The following is a 27,521-nucleotide window of genomic DNA, read 5'->3' as shown; positions in this document are numbered from 1 at the left end:
AATAATAATAATAAGGTACTGTGATGAAGTCATTAGGAAGACCATCCTACGAGACATCCTAAAATGAGGAGGTATTGTGCCTAAAGTCCTCCTTGTACAAGGAACAATATTCCAAATACAGACTTGTCAGATAATGTGGTTATAAATAGCTTTAACTGTTGTGAAGCAAATTAGACTGCAGCAGCATCAGATAGATGCTTCCACTCTGGGAGAGAGAGAGAGAGAGAGAGAGAAGGGTATTTCTTCTGTTACTCTGGCTGCAGTTTTTGAGAGAAACATTTAAAGAATAGAAGTAATCGATGAATTTTCCTCTTTTTCAGTTCTAAACTAGCTCCTCCTGAGCACTATGGAACTTTGATGACAAGTACAATAGAAGCACATGGCTAGGTTGATTTTTGGACATGTATTACCAATATGGATAAAATTGAAATATTGATGATAGATACTAAGAGGGAAGCCAAGCAGAAAAGCAGAAGGGTATTACCTTATATTCTTCTAAAAATCACGTCAGGGCATGTTTTGATTTGTCTCCCCTGCCAAAGTCCTTTTGGGCAAGAAAAGCATCACTGGGCTAAGTATGCTGATTTGTGTGTGCATTCTTATGCATTTTTTAGGTTTTACTTTGATTACTCCCTTTCATTCTCCTTAGTGCTTTCCCTTTTTGCCCTCTTGGACATTGGGTAAAAATTGAAGGGCATGGTGGTTTTTAGCAGGATGCAGTGTTTAAAACATGAATAGTGTTATAGTTTTGGGGTTCACAGCCTAAATCTTTGGCACATGGGGCTAGGGGCAGAAGCAGGGTATGGAAAGAAAATGCAGGCAATGCTTTTTGGATTTATGATAAAATTGATTCTTGATCTGAATCAAAAAGTGAATCATTTTAAGTGAAAATCAGTTTTCTCAAGGTGGAAAAATTATAAACCAATGTTAGATACTCTGTTATGAAGATTAACCAGAATTTGCAGACTCAATTATCGATGAGTAATATGACTATAGTAATGAGTTTACATTAACTCTCCTGCCTCCTGTATCTCCCTCATGCTGTTCCCCCACCCTTGAACTGCCTTACTCCCAAATCTCCCAGATCACAACTCTCGCACCTTCAAAACGCTCCCCAATCTCATTTCTTCCAAGGAACTTTCCATAATTAGATAAGCAGCATGGCCTAGTGGAAAGACCACAGGCCTAGGAATCAGACGGCCTGGGTTCCAGTTCAGGCTCAACCACTTGCTGTGTGAGCTTGGGCAAGTCACTTAACTTCCCAGTGTCTCAGTTTCCTCATCTGTAAAATGGGAATCAAATTTCTGTTTTCCACCCACCTTACACTGGGAGCCCATCAAGGGACAGGGTTTGAGTCCCACCTGATTATCTTTTATCTTTCCCAGCACTTAATACATTGCTTTGTACATAGTAAGCACTTAACAAATACCATAATAATGAAAAGTTATTATTAATTCACAACATCTCAGTCACATCAACCATATAACAATTATTCTATTTTACAAATGAGGAAATAGAAGCATAGAGCAGACATGTGGCAGAGCCAGAATTAGAAGTCAAGTCCTCTGTCTCCTAAGCCCATGCTCTCTCCGCTAGAGAATGTTACTTCCCTAATATGCACCCTTAGTCATATATTTCATTTTAATCCTCAGCCCTTGTGAACATATTCATATTTCTATGTATTTGTCCATTTATATATTCAATTATTTGTAAACCATTTCATACTTCACTCTGATGTTGAAATCATTTTTCTAAAAAAATGTTCTGTTTCCCCACTCCTCAAGAATGTCAGATGGTTTATCATCCATCTCCACATCAAACAGAAACTCATACCACTGGCTTTAAAACGCTCAATCACTTGCTCTCTCCTCTCCCAAGTGCTTACTACAGTGCGTTGCACTCAGTAAGCAGTCAATAAATATAATTGAATGAAAGAATCGCCTATCTTACTTCGCTGATATCCTATTGGAACTCCGCACTCTCATTTTCTTCCTTTAACACCAACCTGTTTACTGCACCTGGATCTTATCTATTTCCTCACCAATTCCTTGCCCAATCTTCCCTCTCATCTGCAGTTCCCTTCCTCTTCATATCTGACTGACTGTCACTTTCCCCACCTTCAAAGCCTTATTCACATATCTTCCAAGAGGACTTCCCAGACTAAACCCTCATTTGTCCTTCTCTCTCTTCTGTGTCACCCATGCACTTGGAATTTTACCCTCTAAGCACTTATTATTCACCTCATGCTCTTTTACATATCCAGAATTTATTTTAATGTCTGTCTCCCCCTCTAGTCTGTAAGCCCGATGTGGGCAGGGAACAGGTCTACCAACACTGTTATAACATACTATCCCAAACATATAATACAGTGCTCTGCACACAGTAAATGCTCAATAAGTATGATTGGTCATTGCATCCCAAAAATAATAATAACAATAATATTTGTGGCATTTGTTAAACACTTTGCACAAAACACTATATTTAGGGCTGGGGTGGATACAATATTATCAGGTCAAAAACAGTGACTGTCCCACATGGGTTTCACAATCTAAGCAAGAGAGAGAACAGATGACAAAACTGAAGCAAAGGTAAATTACGTGATTTGTTCAGTATCACACAGCAGGCAAATGATAGAGCCGGATTAGAACCCAAGTCTTCTTACTCCCAAGGTTGTGCTCTTTCTCTAAGCCATGCTGCTTTCTGCACGACTTCCTGCTATATATTTTTTCTTTCTCCTGGTTCCACTATTTGTAAACAAATATAGTCTGTGTACTTCTCCCAGTGGCTCATAAGCTTCTTGAGGGCAAAGAATGTGTGTTTTCCTTCAGTTATACAAGTGCTTAGAACAAAGCATAGTCCTTTGTAGGTGCTCAGTAAATACCTGTGGTTGTCAAAGAAGTTTCATGGTGTACCCGAATTTTCCTTCATCAAATGTAAAATGGGCATGTGAACCATCCCTGGTGAGACTGCATGGCAATCGAGTAATCCCACAGCTCCCCCCATCCTTTTTAAGTTTTCTGTTGCTTTCTCCTCCATCACAGCTTTTCAAATCGTTTTGCTGTTTCCTCTTTTGCTCCCCAATTACCCCCCACACCCTGCCTCCCTTACCAACCCTCCCCCTGCCCCCCTACATCTGTGGAGCTAGTGCCAGAAAGCTAGTGTTGGAAAGTCAAAACTGATCTGTTGTAAATCTTAAACCCACTGTAAATGTAGAAACATTATAAGTATCTTTCTTCATAACTTAAAGCATCTGAAGTCAAAGAAAGCCTGTATAGTATTGTAATTTGCTTCATAAGTTAGCAACTGTCAGATTTGTGTGTAGCCTATTTTATCCATACCCAATCCTTCAGAAAAATGAGCAAAGTAGATATATTTCCCTTCTTAAAGTGAAGCAGTTTAATTTTTCTAAGAAACACAATGGTCGATTACTCCACTGATATTCACTTGTTAAATTACACCTTTCTTCCAGAGGCGATTTTTCTGTTTAATTATCCAGAACCATATTGAGAATTATTTTATTATTATTTATCTTGCAAATGGATGGAGATAAAAATATGGTATTGTTAAGCGCTTACTATTTGCCAGGCACTTTATTCAGCAGTGGGGTGTATACAAGCAAGTTGGGTTGGACACAGTTCCTGTCTCACATGGGGCTTAAGTCTCAATCCCCATTTTACATATGCGGTAACTGAAGCCCAGGGAAGTGATTTGTCCATGGTCACATAGCAGACAAGTGGTGGAGCTGGGATTACAACCCAGGTCCTCTGAATCCCAGGCCTGTGCTCTAAACACTACTCCATGCTGCTTCTAATTCTTTTGGTCTCTCTTATAAATGAAATAGCATGCACCCCTCCTCCTTTGAAAGGAAAATAGTGAAAGTTTCTCTGGAGGAGGAACTCCTATCTAAAAATAGGGGAACATTTAAGATTCATAAATTACTGAATGGAAACCTCATTCCCAGAAGAAGTTTGAACATAATCTGTAATATTAGGAGGAAAAGTGGCCTGTATGTTTCCTAGAAAAAGATTTGACATCTCATCAAGGAGACAGGAGTTTTGTCTTCACCTATAGAATATTTGTGAGATGCATTTAATGCCAGATGAAAGAACAGCAAATCAGTGCTAGTGTTACTTACACAATTGAAAATTTACAATACACCTCAGACATGACTTTTTCCACAGTGCAATCTGATTTCTCAGTTGCTGAGAAATCATGTTTTGTAGTTTTCTTTTTACTACCTTTAGAAAGACCCTTTCAAAAAGTAAAAGTTCTTCCTTTCAAAATAACTTTTCAGAATAATCAGGTCAGAAGAAATCCTATCCCCTTTCCATTTAACTCCATTATTTATTAATAAAACAAATAGCAACCAGTGGAATATAGAACATTTTTTAATAAATTATGACTATTCTGTAGACGTTCATGGTGCAGAATCTATTAGTCTTGATGCATATTAGTTGTGATAACTTAGACTTAAGGCCATGTTCTAGCTGGTGGAGTGTCAGGCAACAGAGTTTCTTGTCCCAGTGATTCATTGCATGGCTGTGGGTAAATCACTTAACCTCTCCCTTTAGCCATTCTCTAAATGGCAATACAATAAAACCTCAACTAATCACCTCTAATGCATGGACCCAAAGCCACTTAACTGGCATTTGTCCAGCCTCAATTTGACCTGACTGCTTTTTTCAAACTCAGGGCTGCAGAGGCAAAGGGGTGGGAAGAATGAAGGGGAAATCCCCAAGAGAGTCCCTTGAAAAATCCCCTCTAATCGAGAAGCAGCGTGGATCAGTGGAAAGAGCCCGGGCTTTGGAATCAGAGGTCATGGGTTCAAATTCAGGCTCTGCCACTTGACAGCTGTGTGACTTTGGGCAAGTCACTTAACTTCTCTGTGCCTCACTTACCTCATCTGTAAAATGGGAATTAAAACTGTGAGCCTCCGTGGGACAACCTGATCACCTTGTAACCTCCCCAGTGCTTAGAACAGTGCTTTGCACATAGTAAGCACTTAACAAATACCATCATTATTATTATTATTATTATTGGAGCACTGATGCCAGGGAAACTTTTGCCTCTCCTATGCACTTGGATCTGTCCCTTTATAGTACTTGATATTCATCCCATCCTCAGGTCTGCAGCACTTATTCACATACATGCAATTCATTTACATTAATGTCTGCTTCCCCCTCTAGCCTGTAAGCTCCCTGTGGGGAGGGAACATGTCTCCCAACTCAGCAGTACTCTCCCGAATGCTTTTCCCACAGTAGGCACTCACTAATACCCCTGATTGATTGACCTCAGGGACTTTGGGGCATTCATCCAGAACCTGCTGAATTCTGAGCACTGGTCTGGGAGCACAGACACAGGAAAAGATGTGAATGATTTGGGCTATTGAGGGAAGCTGACAGAGACCGAGAACAAAACATCTGAGAGTCTCCAGAAATCTCCAGGATCTGCAAGAGGCTGCTTCAAAACTGGGATGGCCTTGTTCCTCCCACACCACACTGCTGGGGTGAAGCACATTCCTATAGGAGATGAGAGCAGGCAGAACTTGAGGCTCATGTTTCCCAGAAACTCAAGAGAGTGTGCGTTCTGTGTTTACCCATGGTCCAGGAAGCTTAGTTCTTACTGTTCAGTACCACGAGAGTGAAACCTGCCTCCCCTTTGGGAAAGGTATGGCTACTCTTAACCAGCAACTGTTTACCTAGAGTGCAAAGATCTTGGACCCCGGCCCACGTCCTACCTCTGGCCTGGAATGCCCTCCCTCTTCAAATCTGCCCAACAATCACACTTCCCCCTTTCAAAGTCCTAATGAAGGCTCACCTCCTCCAAGAGGCCTTCCCAGACTAAGCCCCCCTTTTTCTCAGCTTCCTCTCCCCTCTGCATTGCCCTGACTCATTCCCTTTGCTCTACCCTTGTCTTCCCGCCCCACAGCACTTGTGTATGCATATATATGCTGAGAAGCAGTGTGGCTCAATGGAAAGAGCCCAGGCTTTGGAGTTAGTAGGTTCAATAGGTTCAAATCCCGGTTCTGCCACTTGTCAGTTGTGTGACTTTGGGCAAGTCACTTAACTTCTCTGGGCCTCAGTTACTTCATCTGTAAAATGGGGATTAAGACTGTGAGCCCCCTTGGGACAACCTGATCATCTTGTAACCTCCCCAGCGCTTAGAACAGTGCTTTGCACATAGTAAGCACTTAATAAATGCCATCATTGTCATATATATATATATATATATGTCTATAATTCTGTTTATATTGATGCCTGTTTACTTGTTTTGATGTGTATATATCTGCAATTCTATTTATATATATTGATGCCTGTTTACTTATTTTGATGTCTGTCTCCCCCTGCTAGACTGTAAGCCCCATGTGGGCATGGATTTTCTCTCTTTATTGCAGAATTATACTTTCCAAGCACTTGAGTACAGTACTCTGCATGCAGTAACTGCTCAATAAATATAATTGAATGAATGAATTAATAAATAGAGTACAGATCTGGGAGCCAGAAGGACCTGGGTTCTAATCCTGGCTTTGCCCCTTGTCCATTGTGTGACCTTGGGCAAGTCACTTAACTTCTCTGGGCCTCAGTTACCTCATCTGTAAAATGGAGATTAAGACTGTGAACTCCATGTGGGACAAGGACTGTGTTCAACCTGGTTTATTTGTATCCACCCCAGTGCTCAGTACAGTGCATGACACATAATAAGTGCTTAACAAATGCCACAATTATCAATTGTTATTATTAATGGTCAATTACTAGGACAGATATTTATTCCTCATTGCTCCTGGCCTGTGAGTATAAAGAAAATGAATGCAAAAAAAAAGTACATGGTGGAAATATGTGTTATAGTGCTACAACCACAACAATAGTCTGGGCAAAACACATAAAGGCCAGTATTGTATTTCCACAGTTTCAGGGACCTTTGAATTCCTAGCTACAGTCAGGGGGCTGGAGGCAGGAGTTTCTGCCTAATTCTGTCTGCCCGGACTTTGTGCATTTTTCTGGGTGTTTGCTTATACCAGTGTAGTTTTGCTTTCCTTCTTTCTCTGGTTGCTGTAAACAGTAGTTTTGTCAGTAAGGGCTCCTGAGACCATTTAAGAAAATTGAGAATTGTCAGATAAGTGAAAAGAAATATTGTTACTATCATAACGTTCACTCAGAATATTAATTTACAGTATTTGAAACTCAGACATGTAATATTATAAGACTCAGAAATATTTCACATTCTTGAAATGAGAAGGCCCTTTTATCATGCTTTTTCCAGGTAATTTGGGTAGTGAATACAAGCTGAAACAGACCTTAAAAAGTTACCACATCCAGACAGATGCTAAAATTACCTAAGACAGATGATTAGGTATTCTTTTTCTAAAGGCCTTTGGGAATAGAGACTCCACAATAAATTGTACTGGAAGAGATCTATGCATTAAAAAGACAAAGTCCCTTCAATACCTGAAAAGAATGTAATTGACGATGCAATCTTAAACTCATTCCTGAATGAACATTTACAAGCGTACAATTGTCAAGACCAGAATCATTCAAGGAACATCCTCTGTCTGGAGTTAAAATTATCAAATGAAAAGCAATCCTGCAATTATTCCAAATAAAAGAAATGCTTTTTATTACTCTGTTTTATGTGTTGAGCTATTTTGAAAAAAAAGGTGCTGAATATGAAATAAAGCTTAGAAGTTTTCTTTGTAAATACCAGCTCTTGATAATTTATCATTTTATTAGCTAACCTAGTCATTGCCGAAAATATGTCCAAAATAAAACTCTTCATTTTCCCACCCAAATCCTGTCTTCCCCTTGATTTTCCCATCAATGTAAACAGCATCACATCCTCCCTGTCTTGCAATTCCATAACCTTGGCCTTATTGTCACCTTATCTCGCTCATTTAACCCACATATTTATTCAGTCATCACATCCTGTCAGTTCAACCTCCACAACCTTGCCAAAATATGCCCTTTTCTCTCCATCCAAACAGCAACCTTGTTAATCTAAGCACTTATCCCATTCCGCCTTGAACACTGCATCAGCCTCCTTGCCGACATCCATACTCCCTGTCTGTTTCCACTTCAGTCTATGCTTAACTCTGTTGCCTGGATCATTTTTCTACAAAACCATTCAATCTATGTTTTCCCACTCCTCAAGACCTTCCAGAGGTTGCCCATCCACCTCTGCATCAAACGGAAACTCCATACCACAGGGTTTAAAGCACTCCATCACCTTGCCCACTCCTACCTTACTTTGCTGATTTTTTAAATGACATTTATTAAGTGCTTACTATGTGCAAAGCACTGTTACAACTCAGCCCCCATACTTTGTTCCTTTAATGTCTTGTGCATGGGCTGATATCAATCTGTAACACCTTATACTAGATTGTATTATCGCTTGTACACAGTGCAGTGTTCTGCCCACAGTAGGTGTTCAATAAATAGCATCATTTGATGTGGTTCAGGAGAGGTTGCAGAATTTTGTTTTCTGAAATGACTCTGGCACTGGGATAGGATTTTGCATTAAGAATAGCTTTGTTTACAGAAGAGGTGCTAATCAACACTCTCCCATTCCAATCAATCAATCAATCAATCGCATTTATTGAGCGCTTACTGTGTGCAGAGCACTGTACTAAGCGCTTGGGAAGTACAAGTTGGCAACATATAGAGACAGTCCCTACTCAACAGTGGGCTCACAGTCTAGAAGGGGGAGACAGAGAACAAAACCAAACATACTCACAAAATAAAATAAATAGAATAGATATGTACAAGTAAAATAAAAAAATAAATTGAGTAATAAATATGTACAAACATATATACAGGTGCTGTGGGGAAGGGAAGGAGGTAAGATGGGGGGATGGAGGGGGGGCAAGGGGGAGAGGAAGGAGAGGACTCAGTCTGGGAAGGCCTCCTGGAGGAGGTGAGCTCTCAGTAGGGCCTTGAAGGGAGGAAGAGAGCTAGCTTGGCGGATGGGCAGAGGGAAGGCATTCCAGGCCCAGGGGATGACGTGGGCCGGGGGTCGATGGCGGGACAGGCGAGAACAAGGCACAGTGAGGAGATTAGCGGCAGAGGAGTGGAGGGTGCGGGCTGGACTGTAGAAGGAGAGAAGGGAGGTGAGGTAGGAGGGGGTGAGGTGATGGAAAGCCTTGAAGCCGAGGGTGAGGAGTTTCTGCCCGACGCGCAGACTGATTGGTAGCCACTGGAGATTTTTGAGGCGGGGAGTAACATGCCCAGAGCGTTTCTGGTCAAAGACAATCTGGGCAGCAGCATGAAGTATGGATGGAAGAGGGGAGAGACACGAGGATGGGAGATCAGAGAGAAGGCTGATGCTGTAGGATTGGATGAGAGCTTGAACGAGTAGGGTAGCGGTTTGGATGGAGAGGAAAGGGCGCATCTTGGCAATGTTGCGGAGCTGAGACCGGCAGGTTTTGGTGACGGCTTGGATGTGAGGGGTGAATGAGAGAGCGGAGCCGAGGATGACACCAAGGTTGCGGGCTTGTGAGACGGGAAGGATGGTAGTGCCGTCAACAGAGATGGGAAAGTCAGGGAGAGGGCAGGGTTTGGGAGGGAAGACAAGGAGTTCAGTCTTGGACATGTTGAGTCTCACAGCCTGAGCACGCCTCACCATCCAGCCTGCTGAGTTAAATGACAAGACTCCAAGCATAATACAAAATGCTTGCTTGTTAGTGAGCAGTGGACCATGAACTTGTTGCAGCTGGTACCTGAGGCAGAGGTCTTTGCAGATATTATTTCCTTCCTTCTTTGAATTCTACTCAGCTTTTGAAGAGCCTGTCATCCACTAGTCATCTAAGTGTTCTTTACAGCCCTACAGTCCCGTGGAAAGACCCTGGTCCTAAGAATCAGGAGACCTGCGTTAACACTGGCTCTGAAAGTAGGGGAATTTCTGCTGGGGCCATATTGTCAGGAGGGAATGTCTCTGACTGGAGAACCGCCCCCCCAAACTGTAAGCAGGGAATGTGTCTAACAACTCTGAGAAGCAGAGTGGCCTAGTGGATAGAGCACGAGCCTGGAAGTCAGAAGGACCTGGGTTCAGATCTTGGCTTTGCCACTTGTTTGCAGTGTGACCTTGGTCAGGTCACTTCATTTCTCTGTGCCTCAGTTATCTCATCTGTAAAATGGGGATTCAGACTGTGAGCCCCTTTTGGGACGTGGACTATGTCCAACCTGATTAACTTATATCTTACCCCAGCACTTAGAACAGTGCCTGGCACATAGTAAGAGTTTAACAAATACCTTAAAATTAAAAAAAAGCTGTTTTATTTTCCCAAGCACATACCACAGTGCTCTGCACACAGTAAGCATTCAATAAATACCATCGATTGATTGATTATACTAATAATGATTATATTAGTAGCAACATTTGTTAAGTGCTTACTATGGGCCAAGCACTGCCCAAACACTAAGGTGGATTCTAGATAATCAGGTTGGACACAGTCTTCACTTGTGTATGTTGTGGTGAAATGCTAAGTAACCTTCCTTCATAGCTCACTGCAGGGTGCCACAACTGCAACCCTTTTGGCAGGGGTGGTGGTACCTCTGCCCTTCATGGGCTCAGGATGCCAGACACTGCACTAAACACTTGGGAGGGTTCAATGCCACAGAGTTGGTAGACACTTTCCTGCCCACAAGGAGTTTCCAGTCTAGAGGGACTGAGTATCATCTGTCGTTCCCACTGGGAGGTTCCATCATCATCATCATTATAATAATAATAATAATGTTGGTATTTGTTAAGTGCTTACTATGTGCCAAGCACTGTTCTAAGCGCTGGAGTAGATACAAGGTAATCAGGTTGTCCCACAGGGGGCTCAAAGTCTTCATCCCCATTTTACAGATGAGGGAACTGAGGTCCAGAGAAGTTAATTGACTTGTTCAAGGTCACACAGCTGATATGTGGCAGAGCCAGGATTAGAACCCCGACCTCTGACTCCCAAGCCCACACTCTTTCCAATAATGATGGTATTTGTTAAGTGCTTAACTATGTGCCAAGCACTGTTCTAAGCACTAGGGTAGATACCAGGTAATCAGGTTGTCCCACGTCGGGCTCACAGTCACAATCTCCCTTTTACAGATGAGGTAACTGAGGCACAGAGAAGTTAAGTAGCTTGCCCAAGGTCACACAGCAGACAAGTGGCAGAAGCAGGATTAGAACCCAGAGCCTCCGACTCCCAAGCCCGGGCTCTTTCTGACTCCTGTTAACATTGATTTTTGTCTACTCCCTCACCAGTGGTCGGATCAAAACTCATTTCTGATTTTTTTTTTTAATTCCTATAGAGTGCGTGAGTTGGAGATTATCTATCACACTTTAAAGCAATGAATCATTTTTGTTCTAAAATCTGAAGATTTGCAATAATTTCCAGAAATGTTTTAATTCTCTTTGCTAGGCATATATCATATAAAGCATTTTTCACAAGACTGCTGATGAATTGAATGTAGGTTTTCATGATAATGTCCAGCTTTTCATCTCCTTATTATCCATACTGAAATTTTGAGACTGTGTGGATTAAATCAGTTCTATGCTGAAGTACAAACACTGGAAACAGATGAAGTATATTAAGAGTAATGGTGGAAATATCCAGATTTGAACTTTGAATATCCAGATGTAATGAAGCTATTGATGCTTAAATACCATGGCTAGCTAAGGGTATCTGTGAATTCATCTGTCACAGGCTGTTAGTGGTGCATAATAAATACTAAATACTTATTCAGTGGCTGCTGAATACTCAGTATCTGTGGTTAAAAAACCAAAGACTTTAATATTTTACAATAGAGTGTAAAGTTGGATATCAGTGAGATCCTCTGTGAAATGTCAGCTTCCCTTTGCAGAACTCTTTTGGCTTAATCCTTTAATTTTCTGTTAATTTTCTATTTTGTACCCTATTATAGGTGGCGATTATAGCAGGAAATTTTGAGCTGGCTGAGTATATCAAGAATCACAAGGAAACAGATATTGGTAAGTTTAGAATTTTAAAAACCATGGCATCTTTGAATCAGAATTTAGAACAGTAAGGTTTGCCATTAGGAAATAAACTGTGTGGTAGCCTATTTAAAATAGAGCAGTGCCACTGTATTTTCTGTCCCTGTCCCTATTTTTCCTGTCGTATGATGAGCAGAGACTATCAGGACATTTGGCCTCTGGAGTCGGGTGGATGATTGGTGAGGGGGTGAACCTGGCAGCAGGCCAAGGGAATATGTTGGGATTGTACAGCTGATGTTTATAAATCTAGTTTGGAAGCCTGTTGAATGGAGCCCCATTCTCCTGTTCACCCGGCCCTTCTGCTGCTGAGACCAATAATCTCCCAAATCCTCTGCCACTCCTGCCCCAAATTCTCCCTGGCCAATTTTCTCCATGCCCCTTCTACTTCTCCTCAGAGGACATGGCAGTATGATTGTTAATTGGTAAGAAACCCATGATTTATTCACAGATATTTGTGATTAATCAACCACCTTTTTTTACCTTAATGTAGTAGATTTCAGGAATGGAAAAATATTCATAGATACACACATTTGTTTTAATACCATGTAAATATTTTGAAAAGCTAAGATGATTGATTTCGCATTTTAGTTGTAGTACACAGGACAGGCAATCCTAAATTTGTTACAGGTTTTCTCTCAAAGGCATCATTTGTCTAATGAATGTAAACCAACGTTGCCGTGTGACTTCTCTCCACACCTCCCTGTGATTACATACACTGAATATTTGGCCAGAAATCTAAAATATATCTATGCAAGGCATGTGTGCGTCTGGGAAAATCAATTGATTGTTGTTCTGTGCTCTAGGCTGTTCATTCATAAAATGGTGACAGTAATGCTCACTCTCTGCATGTTATGGGTATGGATGAGTTGATGTTTGTAAAGTGATTTAGAAAATGAAATACCAGTGACTATTACTGATTCTCTTCCCATCGTGAGAATATAATAAAGTGGGATAGATTGGATTTCAGATCTGAAAATGTTTTTCATTTCAAATGACTTAGGGATTTATTAGCTGTGAGGAACTTAAAGCACAGATTTCATTATTTTACAGGTGTAATTGATTCATCCACAGCTAAAAAAGAGATAGCTCTGGTTCAGGCCCAGGTTAAAGCTCCAATGGTTTAGGGTGATGGTAGCTTGGGGAAAGAGCAGTGCCAGGCTTACTCCTTGGCTGGCATGAGTGTTGTCCTCCAGTCAAAAGTGTTCCCTGACTCTGCCTCTAGAGTGTAAGCTTATCATAGGCACGGAACGTGTCTACCAACTCTGTTGTGTCATACTCTCTGAATCACTTAGTACAGTGCTCTGCACACAGTAAGCGCTCAATAAATACCATTGATTGATTGTTTGCTAGTGTGCTTTGTTCCCTCTGATTTAAAGGGCCCAATTTAACTCAGTCTAGTTCACTCAAGATTATTTTTTTCCTACCACAGTAGAACCTTCTGAAGTAAATGGCTTACCATGGCCCGCTGGATTCCCCAAACTGATAAAAATGTTTATGATTTTCTTACCCGGAAGTGCTCAAAAAATGACATTGATTGAATCTGCAACCTGTAATTCAGAAGCCATGTCTGGCTCTTCTTGGAAGCAAATTGGGCTCTCTGAGTGGGGTGGAATTGGGGGGTGGAGGTGAAACATTTAAAAACCCTGCCCAGGGCCTTGGTTAGAGGGGAGCCCAGGACAAAGACCTCACAAAATATTGGGGTGCTGCTGGGCACAGTATCACCACTGTAATCTATCCTGAGGCCAAGGGAGAATGCTTGCCCACCCTGGAGCTTGGCTTGCCTGTTTTTGAGAGCTGACAGGGCAGGAGGGAGGCTGGGAGACCTGTGATAAGGGGCAGGAGTAGTCACTCCTCCATATTTTTGAGTGCTTACTGTGTGCAGAATGCTGTACTAAGTGCTTTGGAGTGTACAGTATAACAGTATTCATTAAATTGTATTTATTGAGCACTTACTGTGTGCAGAGCACTGTACTAAGTGCTTAATAACAGAAACATTCTCTGCTCAGGTATTAGACACCCAACGGGCAGCCCCTGTAAGCTCTCCCCTAACTTGTGCACCCAGGTAGCAGAGCCAAAACCTGTCACTGACCATTAGCAGGGAAGCAGCGTGACATAGGGGATAGAGAACCGGCCTGGGAATCAGAAGGACCTGGGTTCTAATTCCGGCTCTGCCACTTGCTTGCCATGTGATATTGTGTAAGTCACTTCATTTCTCTAGGCCTCAGTTACCTCATCTGTAAAATGGGGATTAACATTGTTTCCCATGTGGGACATGGACTGTGTCTAACATAATTGGCTTGTATCTATTCCAACGTTCAGTAGAGTGAATGACACATAGTAAGTGCTTAACAAATACCATTGAAAAAACCAAAGCAAACCAAAAAAACAGTGCTTCAGAGCGGGGGAGTGGGATTCATCTATTCCCAGAGACCTCCCTGCAGCCTTTGTCCAGGAGGATGAGGGGCTCCTCAGCTCCACTGGTAGAATCAGATGTTAAAAGAAGGGCTGTGCTACTACTGCCTGAGCCCATCTGTGTGGACACTGCCTTCTTGCATCCCAGGGGAGAGGGAGGGAGCTAAGACTAACCAATTCTAGTGCCAGGCCATTGTGCCCCTCCTCCCTTCCCCTTCTCTACCTTCTTTCCCTTCTTTTTATCTCACTTCCTTTCCACCCCCTTCCTGTCCTATCCCTTCCTTTCCCCTCCTCTTCTCTCCTTTTTTCTTACCTTTTCTTACCTTCTCTGCTCCCTACTGGCATTAACATCTGCTGCTATGAAGCATTTGTGTGATGCAGTGGTGTCATCACATTGTGCCATGTGCAGCTTGGGGGGACTCATAAAACCAAGTAGCCCTGGGCCCTAGAAAAATAGGCTGTTGCTGCTCAGTTGCTTCCAAGTGTGCAAAGGGAGCAAGGAAGGAAGGGAGGAAACCCATGGGAAAGGATCAGATACTTTTGTTAGTAATCTTAGGAACTCAGTTAATGATTTTAATCATCTAGACTGAATACAGGATGTGATTATAACCTGCCTAGCCAGTTTATGCTCTGTTAGTCAAATAATTTAAAGGGTAGAAACAAAGCCACTATGTCTCCCTCCTGGCTTTCTTCTCAGCTGATTATTATTCTTTTTCTCCTGACTCACTGAAACAAAAAGGCAGTCAGATCTGAGCATTCTTTTTAGTTTAGATCTCCTGCCTAAATACATATGACATTTTCCCCTTCATATATAGAATCAGCTAGGCTTTCAAAACCATGGGCTATCAATCAGTAGTGTTTATTGAGTGTCTACCATGTGCTGGGCATTTTGCTAAGCACTTGTGAGAGTGCAGTAGAGGAATATATAATTTTTGTGCTTGTTTTTAAGTATAAACAAAGAGAATAATACATTTTGACTGCCAGTTATTCTTTGTAGTGATATTCACCAATCCTATAAATGTGATTGTTTCAAGAGTGAGGCCATGCTATGGAAGTAATGCAAATATTCAGGCCATTCAATTAATCGATCAATACATAATATTTACTGAGCACCACATGTGTGCCAAGGACTGTATCAAGCACTTAGGAGACTCAAATGGAATTACTTTCCAAGGGCTTAGTACATTGCTCTGCATACAGTAAGCACTCAATAAATACAATTGAATGAGTGAATGAATTAATGATTCCTCAAGGAATTTCCAACCTAGAGGGGGAGTAGATAATAAAGAATAGTACAGATAAGAGGAGTCAGTAGAGTATATAAGATTTGTACACAAGTTCTGGGAATTTGGGATCATGAGAATGTATGTGCTTAGGTTTCATGATAGTGCTGATTTGGAACTAGGGGATATCAAGTTGGGAGGTTAGGTATTGAATGAGAAAGACCACATGGAGGAGATGCAATTTTTAAAGTGCTTTAAAGATGAAGACTGCTATATGGTTTGTCATAGAATAGGAGGGAATTTCAGGCAAGAGGTTGGTAGCTAAAGAGATGAGAATGGAGTTTAGCTTGAGTGGAATGAAGATTCTGAACTAGGGTGTACTGAGAGAAGAGAATGGGCAAGTAAGAGGGAGAAACCTAATTGAGTGTCTTAAAATCCAATGTCAGAAGTTTGATGTAGAGCGGAATAGGAAATCACTGGAGATTTTTGTGTAATGGGGAGCGTTTTTGAAAAGCAGTCTAAGCAACAGATTGAGGTATGCATTGGAGAGGGGAGAGGCTGAGGAAAGTTATCAAACTGGGCTAGCCTTGCTGGGCTAGGACCAGCAAGGTGGCTATTAGGATAGAGAAAGGATGGATTCTGGAAGTGAAGAACAAAGATTTGGTGATGGACTGAATGGAGGTATTCAAATAGATGGAGGAGACAAGGATAATTCCATGTTTGAGTTATGGGTAGAATGGTGGTGATGTTGATAATGATGGGAATTTTAAGAGAAGAGGGGGTGTACAGGGGTGCTGAAAAATTCATTTTTAGGCATATTGAGCTGAGGTGATGGTGGGACATCCAGGTAGAGATTCTTTACTTAGCTCATACTTAAAATCAAATTAAAACGCAGAAGCTTGTGAAACACCGTGTTTCACTAACTGAAAAATTGTCTAAAATTTCATTTTCAAAATGTTTGTAAAATGTTAAGATATATATCAATGCTAAGATGGTCAGGGAAATCCAAATGAAGGTGTGTCTCAGGTCTGGAAAAATCCAGAAAAGAGGCTTAACTGACATAAAATGAGGACCTAGATATTGTTAAAAGGGAGAATTCAAACTTGATACTTAGAACAATTTGCCCAAAGTAATGTAAAAGGAGAAATTACCTTTCTGAATAATCTGAAACCTTTGACTAATTGATTCCTTTTTCTAGAAGTGGAGATGCAAACATGAAAGATAATTGGACTGTTACCTGTGTGTACGAATCTTAAAGCCTCCAACACATAGTAACAACAAACACATGGATGAAGCTAGAAAGAATGGAGGCAAATTGAATTACCTCATGTGTACTCATTGACATACTTGGAGGGAGTTACAAATATTGCAAAGTTGCTCTATGAAACAAAGAGCTTTCTAGTGAAATATGGACATTTGCTATTAAAAATCGTTTGAACAATGTGGGCAACCAAACATTCAGAATTACACCAAGAGATGAATCCTCCTCAGCCTTCTCACTCACTTGTCTTTGGTGCTGTGTTCCTACTTCATCCAAGTAGGGATTTCCTTAGTGTGGAGGAGACTGAGACGGAGGCAGCCAAGGCACAAAGTGGTCCTGTCTGATTCTTCCCCACAAGTGCCAATCCTGTTTAGAGGAACAAATAAATCAACTGTTTAAACCAGTCTTGCAGGTAGAAGTTTTGCCGCCTCAAGGTTGTTTTAGAACAGTTCACCTCTCCAAAATTTGCATTGACCCCACCCACACACCAGTGCCTTGGTCTTGCCTTCTTCCACTTCTGAACAGATAGCTATCTAAGGAAAAACTGGGATTTGGCATAATGAGAATCAGGCACAAAGTAGAAATGATACTTAGCATGCTTTTCCTTTAGATTTCTTTCTGGTTTGGTTTTCATGGAAATCTAGGTCTGGAGTAGAGAGAAAAGCTAAGGGGTGATGTTAGCTTAGCCTTATATGGGACCAAATCAAGAGAATAGGTTGGTAATGGGTACCATTTTGAAGCACTAACTCCTGTTAATAGATTAAAGATTTTGAGGAATTAAAAGGATAATGCTGTGGGATTAAAGGTAAGAATTAAAATGGTTATTGATCTAGTTTGAAACCTAATATAAATCTCAGGGATTTTAAATTTGAATGCTTAAAAAATGAGTAAACAAAAATAGAAATACATTGTTCTTGTTTTCCCACTTGTATGATTACATGTGCAAGTAAAATAATTGATCATTAATATATCAAAAATTATTCTAAATGTAATTTTTACCTGAGGCAGTAGACTCATAAAAATATAGTGAAGTGATAGAAGCAGTATTGTGATATTTTTGGAATCTGGGAATTGATGTGTAGCTTGGTGTTTATGCAATTCTGTCTCCTCTGTCTTAAAAGAGATATTACATCTTGTGCAACATTCTGTTAAAGAACTGCCCGACTGACGAATTGTTTTAAATTACTCTGATTTTTTTTTCTAACGTTGGACCATTATATTATTTCCCTTGTAAACTAAGAGAAAGTAATGGATTAAAGAGCTGCAATGAATTCAAAAGTTAATCCCTGATTGTTTTCATCCAGCCTACAGCTGTCTGGAAGTAAATGAGCACAGGAGATTTAAAAAGCATTTGCTACACAGCATTTACTATGGCTTCTATAGGATGGTGGTGCAAAAAAGCAATAATACATGGGAGCCCAGAAGCTCCCATTAGAATCAGTAATGTAAATATTAAATATATTGCAAGCTGATAATCTTTGGACTGGGATACCCTATTTTTTAAATTCCTATTTTTTTTTGCCTGGCTTCATGATGAGATGAATTGTCAGATGGATTAAATGACATGGGTTGTTCTTCTTCAACAGAACAAGGTTTGTTTTATGCCTCTTCTTCTGCAGCTAAGGAAATAGAATCGAGGGTCTTTTTGTTTTGTTTTTTAAAATGAAACACTAGAATGTGAGTTTGGGTAGCTGATTAGCAGAATAAATAATACTTGGATACTGTTGCTAGGTTTCAAATCAGAGTTCCTGTATTCCTGTATAATTATGCTTCGATGTGTCTACGTGACGGTTTGTGGGTGTTTTCAGATTTCTTAATTTAATATTTTTGTGAATGCAGAATTTGTACTGATGTAGAGAGATGGTTCCCTAAAATATTGACTGATAGATTTCACATGCCTTGGAACTAGAGGTTCCAATTACAAGAATCTTCAATATTTCAGAAATTATGGCAGTATAGTGAAACATGCAAGTTGTTTTTAAGTAAATCTGCATTCCTCTTGATCAGGGAGGAAATGTAGGGTTTCATTGAACTTGCATTTCTAACCTATTTTCTGAAATTAGATAAGACTGATTGAAGTCAACAATGTTGATTGTTGATTGAGCCTGCACACACTGACAAAATCTCACCATCAGAAATGTCATCTTTGACCCTGAACAAAAATTACATTCTGAAATGAAACATTAGAGATATCAGTAGACATCTTTTCTGTAGAATGGCAGAGCAGTTGAATAGCTAGAAAGAAGATTCTTGCAGAATATTTTGAAAGCAACTTTTAAAGAGAGGTTTAAAAAATCACAAACACAAGTGCAGCAGTAAATCAATTGAATTACAAATCTGCAAACGGAACTGGTATTTTACAGCTAGTGCTATTTTTATCACTTTTTACATCCAAGGACTAAATGAGTCAAAAGTATGTGCCGTAGCCATGTTCGTTTGTACTGTCAGTACTATTTTTTGCATCATTTATTTCATGTACCATGAAGCAGGGTTTCTTCACTTGAAAAATGATGTTTATAAAATCTGGAGTGATCTTGGATTATATATTACTGGAAGCCTGTGAACTTTTTTCTTGTGATTTTTCATTTATTTATTCTGCTACCCTGCCCATGATGTGAATTGTGAAAGAGCACAGAATATGTTTAGGTTAAGACATCCTTCCACTTTTTAATAGAAAAGGCCCAAGTGGGTTAATGAGAAATGTGTGATTTATTCTTACATGTGTTTGAACAGTGATAATTATTGAGCTGGAAAATATTCATGAAATTTAAATTCAGACCTATTTAGGCTCCCACCATAGGAAATGGGTATTTGTCATCATTCATTCATTCAGTTCAGTCGTATTTATTGAGTGCTTACTGTGTGAAGAGCACTGTACTAAGCACTTGGGAAGTACAAGTTGGCAACATATAAAGACGGTCCCTACCCAACAGCGGGCTCACAGTCTACAAGGGGGAGACAGACAACAAAACAAAACATATTAACAAAATAAAATAGAATAGTAAATATGTACAAGTAAAATAAATAGAGTAATAAATCTATACAGACATATATACAGGTGCTGTGGGGAGGGGAAGGAGGTAGGGCTTGGCGGATGGGGAGGGGGAGAGGAAGGAGGGGGCTCAGTCTGGGAAAGCAGTAATCCTTCTACTAGAGCTAGAGTCTTCCTTTGCTCGCTTGTATTTTCAGATGTGAAAATATCTTTTGGGCCCTGAAGACATGCTCAGTAAGACTGATACTGCACTAGCCTCTCTCTGTATAAAAAGAGAGAATTTATCCCCAATCGGAGGCACCACCTCCAAGCCCTGTAGTTGGTGGGAAATGGCTCCCAGCAGGTGACAGCAAAGGGGAATAGAGTAATATTCATTTATTCATTCAATCACATTTATTGAGTGCTGTGTGCAGAGCACTCTACTAAGTGCTTGGAAAATACAGTTCGGCAACAAATAGAGACAATCCCTACCCAACAATGGGCTCTCAGGCTAGAAGATTGGAGAAGGGAGAGGCTGGAAGCAAGGAATTAAGTGAGGAGGCTGCTGCTGTAGTTGAGGCGGGATATGATAAGTCCTGGGACCTACATAGTAGTAATTTGGATGGAGAGGAAGGGGTGGATTCTAGAGAGGTTGAGAAGTAGGATTTACAGGATTTGGTAACTTTCCGAACAGATGGGTTGAAAGAGAGAGATAAGGTGAGGATAATGCTAAAATTGTTGGATCAGTGAGACAGGTTGGGTGATGGTGGTGGTGGTGTCTACAGTGGTGGGAAAGACAGGGGAGAAGAGGGTTTGGGTGGGAAGTTGAGTTCTGTTTTGGACATGCTTAATTTGAGGTGTCAGCAGGACATCCAAGTAAAGATGTTTTGAAGGCAGGAGGAAATGCAAGATTGCAGAGAAGGCAAGAGGTGGGGGCTGGAGATGGAGATTAGGAATCATCTGCATAGAGATGGTGGTTGAAGCTGTGGGAGCTGAGTTTTCCAAGGGAGTGGGTGTAGTTGGAAAACAGAGGGGTGAGAGGTAGAGGAAGAGCTGACAAATAGAGTCTGTGATGATGTGGCCCAAGGGATAGATTGTTAACCAGTAGAGAAAAGTGCCAGTGAAGTCAAGGGTAGAGGACATGGCCCTAGTGTCAAAAGCAGCTGAGAATCTAGGTAGATTAGGGTGGAGTAGAGTCAGCATGGCATAGTGGATAGAGCACAGGCCTGAGAGTCAGAAGGTCATGGGTTCTATTCCTGGGCTCCTACACTAGTCTGCGGTGTGACTTGGACAAGTCACTTCACTTCTCTCTGCCTACGTTACATCATCTGGAAAATGGGGATGGGACAGGGACTGTGTCGAAGATTTGCCAGTATCTACCTCAATGCTTAGTACAGTGTCTAGCACATAGTAAGCACTTAACAAATACCATCGTGTTATTATTGGAGTCCATTGGATTTATCAAGAAGGAGGTCTTTGGTGATCCTGGAGAGGGCAGTTTCAGTGAAGTGGAGGGAATGGAAGCCACAAAGTCTCTGGACTGTAAGCTCGTTATGGGAAGGGAACATGTCTGCTAATTTTGTTGTACTCTCCCAAGTGCTTAGTATAGGCTGTGCATATAGTAAGTGCTCAATAAATACCATTGATTGCTTGATGTTGCAGGGGATTGAGGAGATAAAAATGGAGGCAGCAGGTGTAAACAACTTGCTTGATTAGTTTGAAAAAGAAAGGTAGGAGAGAGATATGGTGATAACTGGAGGGTGCCATGGGGTCAAGGGAGGGTTTTTGTAGGCTAGGGGCAGCATGAGTACTTGGTCAGTAATTAGTGAGTTGCAGGACAGCAGTTAGATTTGTAGTGGCTGGTGTCTGCTGCTATTCATGCTAAATTCTTCAGCTGGCACTCTCGTGCTGCTACCTGGGCTATGTCCTGGAGGATCAGCACTGCAATGTCAATCCAGTCAGGTGGAACCACAGCAACTACAGCCATTGATATTTACATACTGGCTCCTATAATTGGGGCTAGTTCAACTTTTTTGTTGAAGTGATCTTTGTTTAAACTCTTACTGTGTGTGTGTGTGTGTGTGTGTGTGTGTGTGTGTGTGTGTGCATGTGCACATATGCATGCACGTGCACATATGCATGCACGTGAGTGTGATTGAGAAGATGTGACCAGCATTAATGCAGTTTAATGCCAGGAAAGAGAAATGGGGAGAGGAGATCCAGGGTGAGAAGGGAATGGGGAGGAGAATCCAAAAGAGGCTAGGATTGTCCTAAGAGAAGGGTTGCACAGGTGGGCACAGAAGGAGAGGCTTTGGAGAGTCCAAGGAGAAGAAGAGGGAGGAGGAGAAGAAAAGTAGAGCGATCATAGGGGAAGGAGGACCATCACCCAGATGAAGGAGGGTGGGGAGGGAGCCAAGAGGCAGAGGAAGAAGAGATGAGGGCACAGAACTACATGAAAAGGGCAAAAATTAGTTATGACTGCTATTGTATGTGTCCTCCACACACTAATTGGAGATGCAGCATGGCTCAGTGGTTAGAGCCCAGCCTGGGATCCATAAGGACCTGGATTGTAATCCTGGCTCTTCCACTTGTCTGCTGTGTGACCTTGGATAAGTCACTTAACTTCTCTGTGCCTCAGTTACCTTATTTGTAAAATGGGACTAAGACTGTGAGCCCCATGTGGGACATGGACTGTGTCCAACCTAATTAGCTTGTATCTTCCCCAATGCTTAGTAAAGTGCTTGGCAAATAGTAAGTGCTTAAAAATGCCATTATAATCAATGAAAAGGTAATATACCTGTATATCATCACTGCTAAATTGTAAACTACATGAGGGCAAGGCCCATTTCTTTTCCTTCTGTTGTATTCATCCAAATTCTCAGCACACAGTAGTTCAATAAATCTTACTGAGTGGAATGATATTTGATTTACTAGAGTGATAAAACATTGGGATTGGTTATCAAAGTAAGTTGTGGGATCTCCATCACAGGAGAGCTTTATAAAAAATATTATCAGGGTATGTGGTAAGAAATAACCTGCCTACTAACAGTAGGCTGGCCCCAATAATATTTCTAATTTCTTCCAGCTCTAATAATAGTAATAATGATGGTGTTTATTAACCTATCACCAAGTGCCTAGATGCAATATAAGCATGTCTATTATTTGGATATTCTCTATTCATATTATTTTATGGTATTTGTTAATAGCTTACTTTGTGCCAGTCACTCTATTAAGCACTGGGGTAGATTACAAACTAATCAGGTTGAACACAGTCCATGTCCCACACAGGGTTCACAGTCTTCATTCCCATTTTACAGAAGAGATAACTGAGGTCTAGAGAAGTTAAGTGACTTGCCCAAGGTCACACAGCTGTCAATCGGTGGAGCCAGGATTAGAACCCAGATCCTTCCGACCCCCAGGCCTGTGCTCTTTCTACTAGGCCAAGCTACTTCTCTATAAACCCAGAGAAGAACATGTGAACATATGCAGTGTAGAATGGGATTTGATCATGTATAGGTCTTATACATCATGTATAGGTCTTAGGTCTTAAATAGAGGATAGGTCTTATACCCATTTTACAGAAGAAATAACTGAGCCCAAGTCCTTCTGACTCCCAGGCCCGTGCTCTTTCAACCAAGCATTCTGAGCAAGTTCTGCTCTCCACAAATTCAACTGAATTTGTTGTATTAAAAGTCTTTCCAATCTTGTTCCTGTAAAATTCGCAAATGCTAACAAAATTAGCTATAAGGTATAAAAATATTCATAATTAGGAAAACACAAAGTTCTATTTCCAAAATGTAGAGGTCTACATAGTCATTAAGGTTGCAATTTTTTATTTAATTGCCAGTGGAACTGTCAGAAGTTACAACATAAATGCTGAGTTTGGGAGGTGCATATTTTATTTTCCAGCCCAAAGGAAAAATAGATCAGCATATATCTGTCTGTCAGGTTCAAAGACAATGGTTAAATTTTTATCAGTGGACAAGAATGGGCATGATAAGACCTGTACATGATCAACATCCCCTTCTATATTGCAGATGTTTGTATGTTCTTCTCTGTGTTTATAGAGAAGCAACTTGACCTAGTAGAAAGAGCACAGGTCTGGGGGTCAGAAGGACCTGGGTTCTAATCCTGCCTCCACTGCTTGTCTGCTGAGTGACCTTGGGCAAGTCACTTAGCTTCTCTAGACCTCAGTTACCTCGTCTGTAAAATGGGGTTGAAGACTGTGTGCTCCATGTTGGACAGGTACTTTGTCCAACCTAATTAGCTTGTATCTACCCAGGGCTTAGAACAGTGCTTGACACATAGTAAGTGCTTAACAAGCACAATTCTTCTTCTTCTTCTTCTTCTTATTAGATATACCCACCCAGGTTTGGGGCTTTAATTATTTCACATTTGAAATCCTTTGCTTAATTAAAAAGTCTTTGGCCTTGGCCATTCTGATATCCCAGGTAGCTGTTGTCCAAGTGAGCTCTGTACAGTTCATTTATTAAAACTAATAGTGTTTATTGAGTGCTTACTATGTACTAAGCACTGTACTAGCTAGAGACATGATAATCAGATTGGACACTGGGATCCCAGTCTCAGAAATGTGGAGAGCAAGAAGCTTATCCTCATTTTACAGATGAGGAAACTGGAGGCAAAGAGAAGTTGAGTGACTTGCCCAAGGTCATATAGCAGGTCAGAGACAGAACTGGCACTAGAACCTGGAACTAGGATCAATTTAAACTTTATTTGTGAACAAATTAGAACAGATTCATTTAACAGTTATCTTTTGGTTGTGTGTGTCTTAGTTTGTCTGTGAGTTCTATGGTGCAGTGGTTGCTATAGTAATTGTTCTTTGTTTTGAAATCCATAGAGCTGCAAAGAACACATTTAAAGTTTCCTTATAGATAGATGGATATTCATGGACAACTATTAGAATTTCTTCTGAGAAAAGTCTTTATTTTTCTCCTATTGTATAGATCTCTTTGAGTCCAGCCTTCATTATATTGAGGGGTGAGATGGGCTTGCATTTTTTGAATGTCAGGAGAGGCATAGAAGAAAATTTGGCTGCCCATAACTAATGAAATTGGATTTTCAAAGACTTGCCACCTTGAAGATCCCTTGTACTGAGAAGCAGTGTTATTTGCATTTTCACAAACCCGTGCGAAACTGGGAAGGCAGTTCTTCATCCCAAATCAGTTGAACCCTCTTTTAAAAAATCATTTATCCCTAGATAAGTTAAAGAATAGGCAAGGAATGTCATGTCAAACTTGAAAATATGTTTTGATTGCCAGGCAACCCCACTTAACTTTTGGCTCCACTTGAAATGGATCAATAATGATATTAAAAATAAAAGTCTTACTGAGAATTTGAATTAAAAATTTCTCCTTGGGAATTTGGCCAAATTTGAAAGCACAATTAATTAGAAATAAGCTCTTGCTGATATTACTATGGGGATCCCCAATCCATCCCCAGTACATTTTCCTTTATACAAGACATTCACAGTAGCAGGGCTGGATCAAACGCTACGAGGACTTGGGAGTGGAATTGTCTTGTGGGTCTCATGTAATGTGCAACACAGATGACATTATATGAAATATTATGTAGACTGTAAACTTATTGTGGGCAGGGACTGTGTTTGCCAGCTCTGTGCTGTACTTTCCCAAGCACTTAGTACAGGGCTCTGTACACAGTGAACAGTTGATAAATACCATTGATGATGATGATAACATAATGACATCATCCCAGGACCGTGCTTTTCCAGTCCTTTGGTCCCTCTCCCTACCTCTAACCCAAAATCCTCTCTCCCTGTTCCTCTTAGCCCACACTCCCAAACATCAGTTCTCAGAAATAACCAAAACTGTGGCACATGCTGACATGAACTGGGGATGTAGAGGAGATGTGAGAGTAAGTAGTAATTATCACCCATTAGCATTCATTGATATCCCACTGACCATTCTGAGAGTGGATTAAAAATAGCTGGGAAGGAAGAGGTGGGTAGGAGGTTGAAAAGACCTGTGCAGGATCGACACTCTTCCTTACCTACCATGTGACCTTGGGCAAGTCACTTTACCTCTCTGAGCTTTATCTGCAAAGTGGGGATTAAATACCTGTTCTCCCTCTGCTTAAAACTGTGAGCCCCATGTGGGACAGACACAGTATCTGACCAGATTATCTTGCCTGGCTCATAGTAAGCACTTAACAAATGCCACCACTATTATTGTTGTTATTTTATAGTAGAGAGAGATCCTTGTTGTACTGGAGGGTGTGTCCCACAATGGGAAGCTGTCTCTATGTTTGACTATGACTAATGAAATGTTAGCTCCACAATACCAGCTCTTTTTTATTTCTGCCCTCCAGGTTTATCTGTCTGCTAGGGCCAGTTCTCTTATCCATTTCTTTATGATATCTGTTATGTGCTCACTGTGTTCCAAGGACTGTATTAGGCACTGAGGTAGATATAAGTTAATCAGGTTGGACACAGTCTTAATCCCTATTTTATAGATGAGGTAACTGAGGCACAGAGAAATTAGGTGACTTGCCCACAGTCAAACAACAGTCATGTGGCAGAGCTGGGATTAGAACCCAGGTCCTCTGACTCCCAGGCCTGTGCTTTTTCCATTAGGCCACACTGCTTCTTATTCCCATTGCTTGATATTGTCCTTTACCACATCTTTGAAGTATTGTTTCTACCTTCCTGAAGTTGGGAGTTACCCCTTCTGTTTCCTGTAGTGGGTGATGAGCTATCCCACTCTAATTGATCCTGCTCCATCAAATGTTTTTGTACAACCCAAACTAGGAAATAAAGGTTTCAGTGGTGTTCTCTGCCCAAGAGAACTCCATTAGTATTTTGCCAGCAATGGAGAGCGGTGTTATCCCGTGGTAGTTTCCACAGTCAGCCCTCTCTCCTTTCTTCTTGAAGATGGTGACAGTGGTAACTTCTTGGAAATCCTCTGTTGTTTCCTCAGTCTTCCATAAATTGAGGAAGTTTGCCTGTGAAGGTGACTAAGCGGGACATCCCCAGCTTGGCTGTAGAGCCTGCCTGGTTCGCCTTCAGATCCCAGAGCAATGCCATTCTCCATGGCTCTGACTGTAATACTAATTTCACAAGACCCGACAGACAAGCCACATTTTCACATCTTGGCAGGCGAATTATTCTTTGCAGTGTGTCAGTCAGTCAGTCAGTCAGTCACATTTATTGAGTGCTTATTGTGTGCACACCACTGTTCTAGGCACTTGGGAGAATACAATATAACAAGAAATAGACACATTCTCTGCCCACATTGAGCTTACAGTCTAGAGTGTATCCTTGCTCAGTCATGCAAGAAAGGCTAAGGACACCATTGAAGTGTTTCTGCCATTGCCTTTGGATTTCTTCTTTACTTGGAATGTGGGTGGATTTATTTTTGTTCTCCGGTAGTGCTGTGGCGGTGTGTGTCGTCCCAGATCCTAAGAAATGCTTATAGCTGATCTGTGTTCCTTTTTGATTTATAGTATTAAATTGTAGGAAAAGCTTATGTTCATTTTGTTTTAAACCTTTTGGAATTGTGTAGCTGACAAACTACTGCAGCTATTTGACAAGTACAAATTTAATCAGTTTCTTCCCCATCATATCAGTCAATGAATCAGTTAATCATTGGTATTTATTGATTATATATAGAGTTCAAAACACTGTACTAAACACTTT

General features: G+C 40.9%; 1 protein-coding gene across 2 annotated transcripts in view; it reads left to right on the top strand.

The window, feature by feature from the left end:
• SHANK2 (SH3 and multiple ankyrin repeat domains 2) overlaps window positions 1-27,521 on the top strand; it is a 734,882-nt gene that overhangs the window by 211,173 nt on the left and 496,188 nt on the right. For both annotated transcript variants that reach the window (XM_038764461.1, XM_038764460.1), the window contains one exon: window positions 11,892-11,958. In XM_038764461.1, coding sequence (XP_038620389.1) covers window positions 11,892-11,958 — 67 coding nt within the window. The remainder of the gene's footprint in view (window positions 1-11,891; window positions 11,959-27,521) is intronic.

Source organism: Tachyglossus aculeatus, chromosome 22, assembly GCF_015852505.1.
Source record: "Tachyglossus aculeatus isolate mTacAcu1 chromosome 22, mTacAcu1.pri, whole genome shotgun sequence".
NCBI lineage: Eukaryota > Metazoa > Chordata > Mammalia > Monotremata > Tachyglossidae > Tachyglossus > Tachyglossus aculeatus.
Note: the sequence above shows the minus strand (reverse complement) of the source record. Positions and strands in the feature narration are given on the sequence as shown.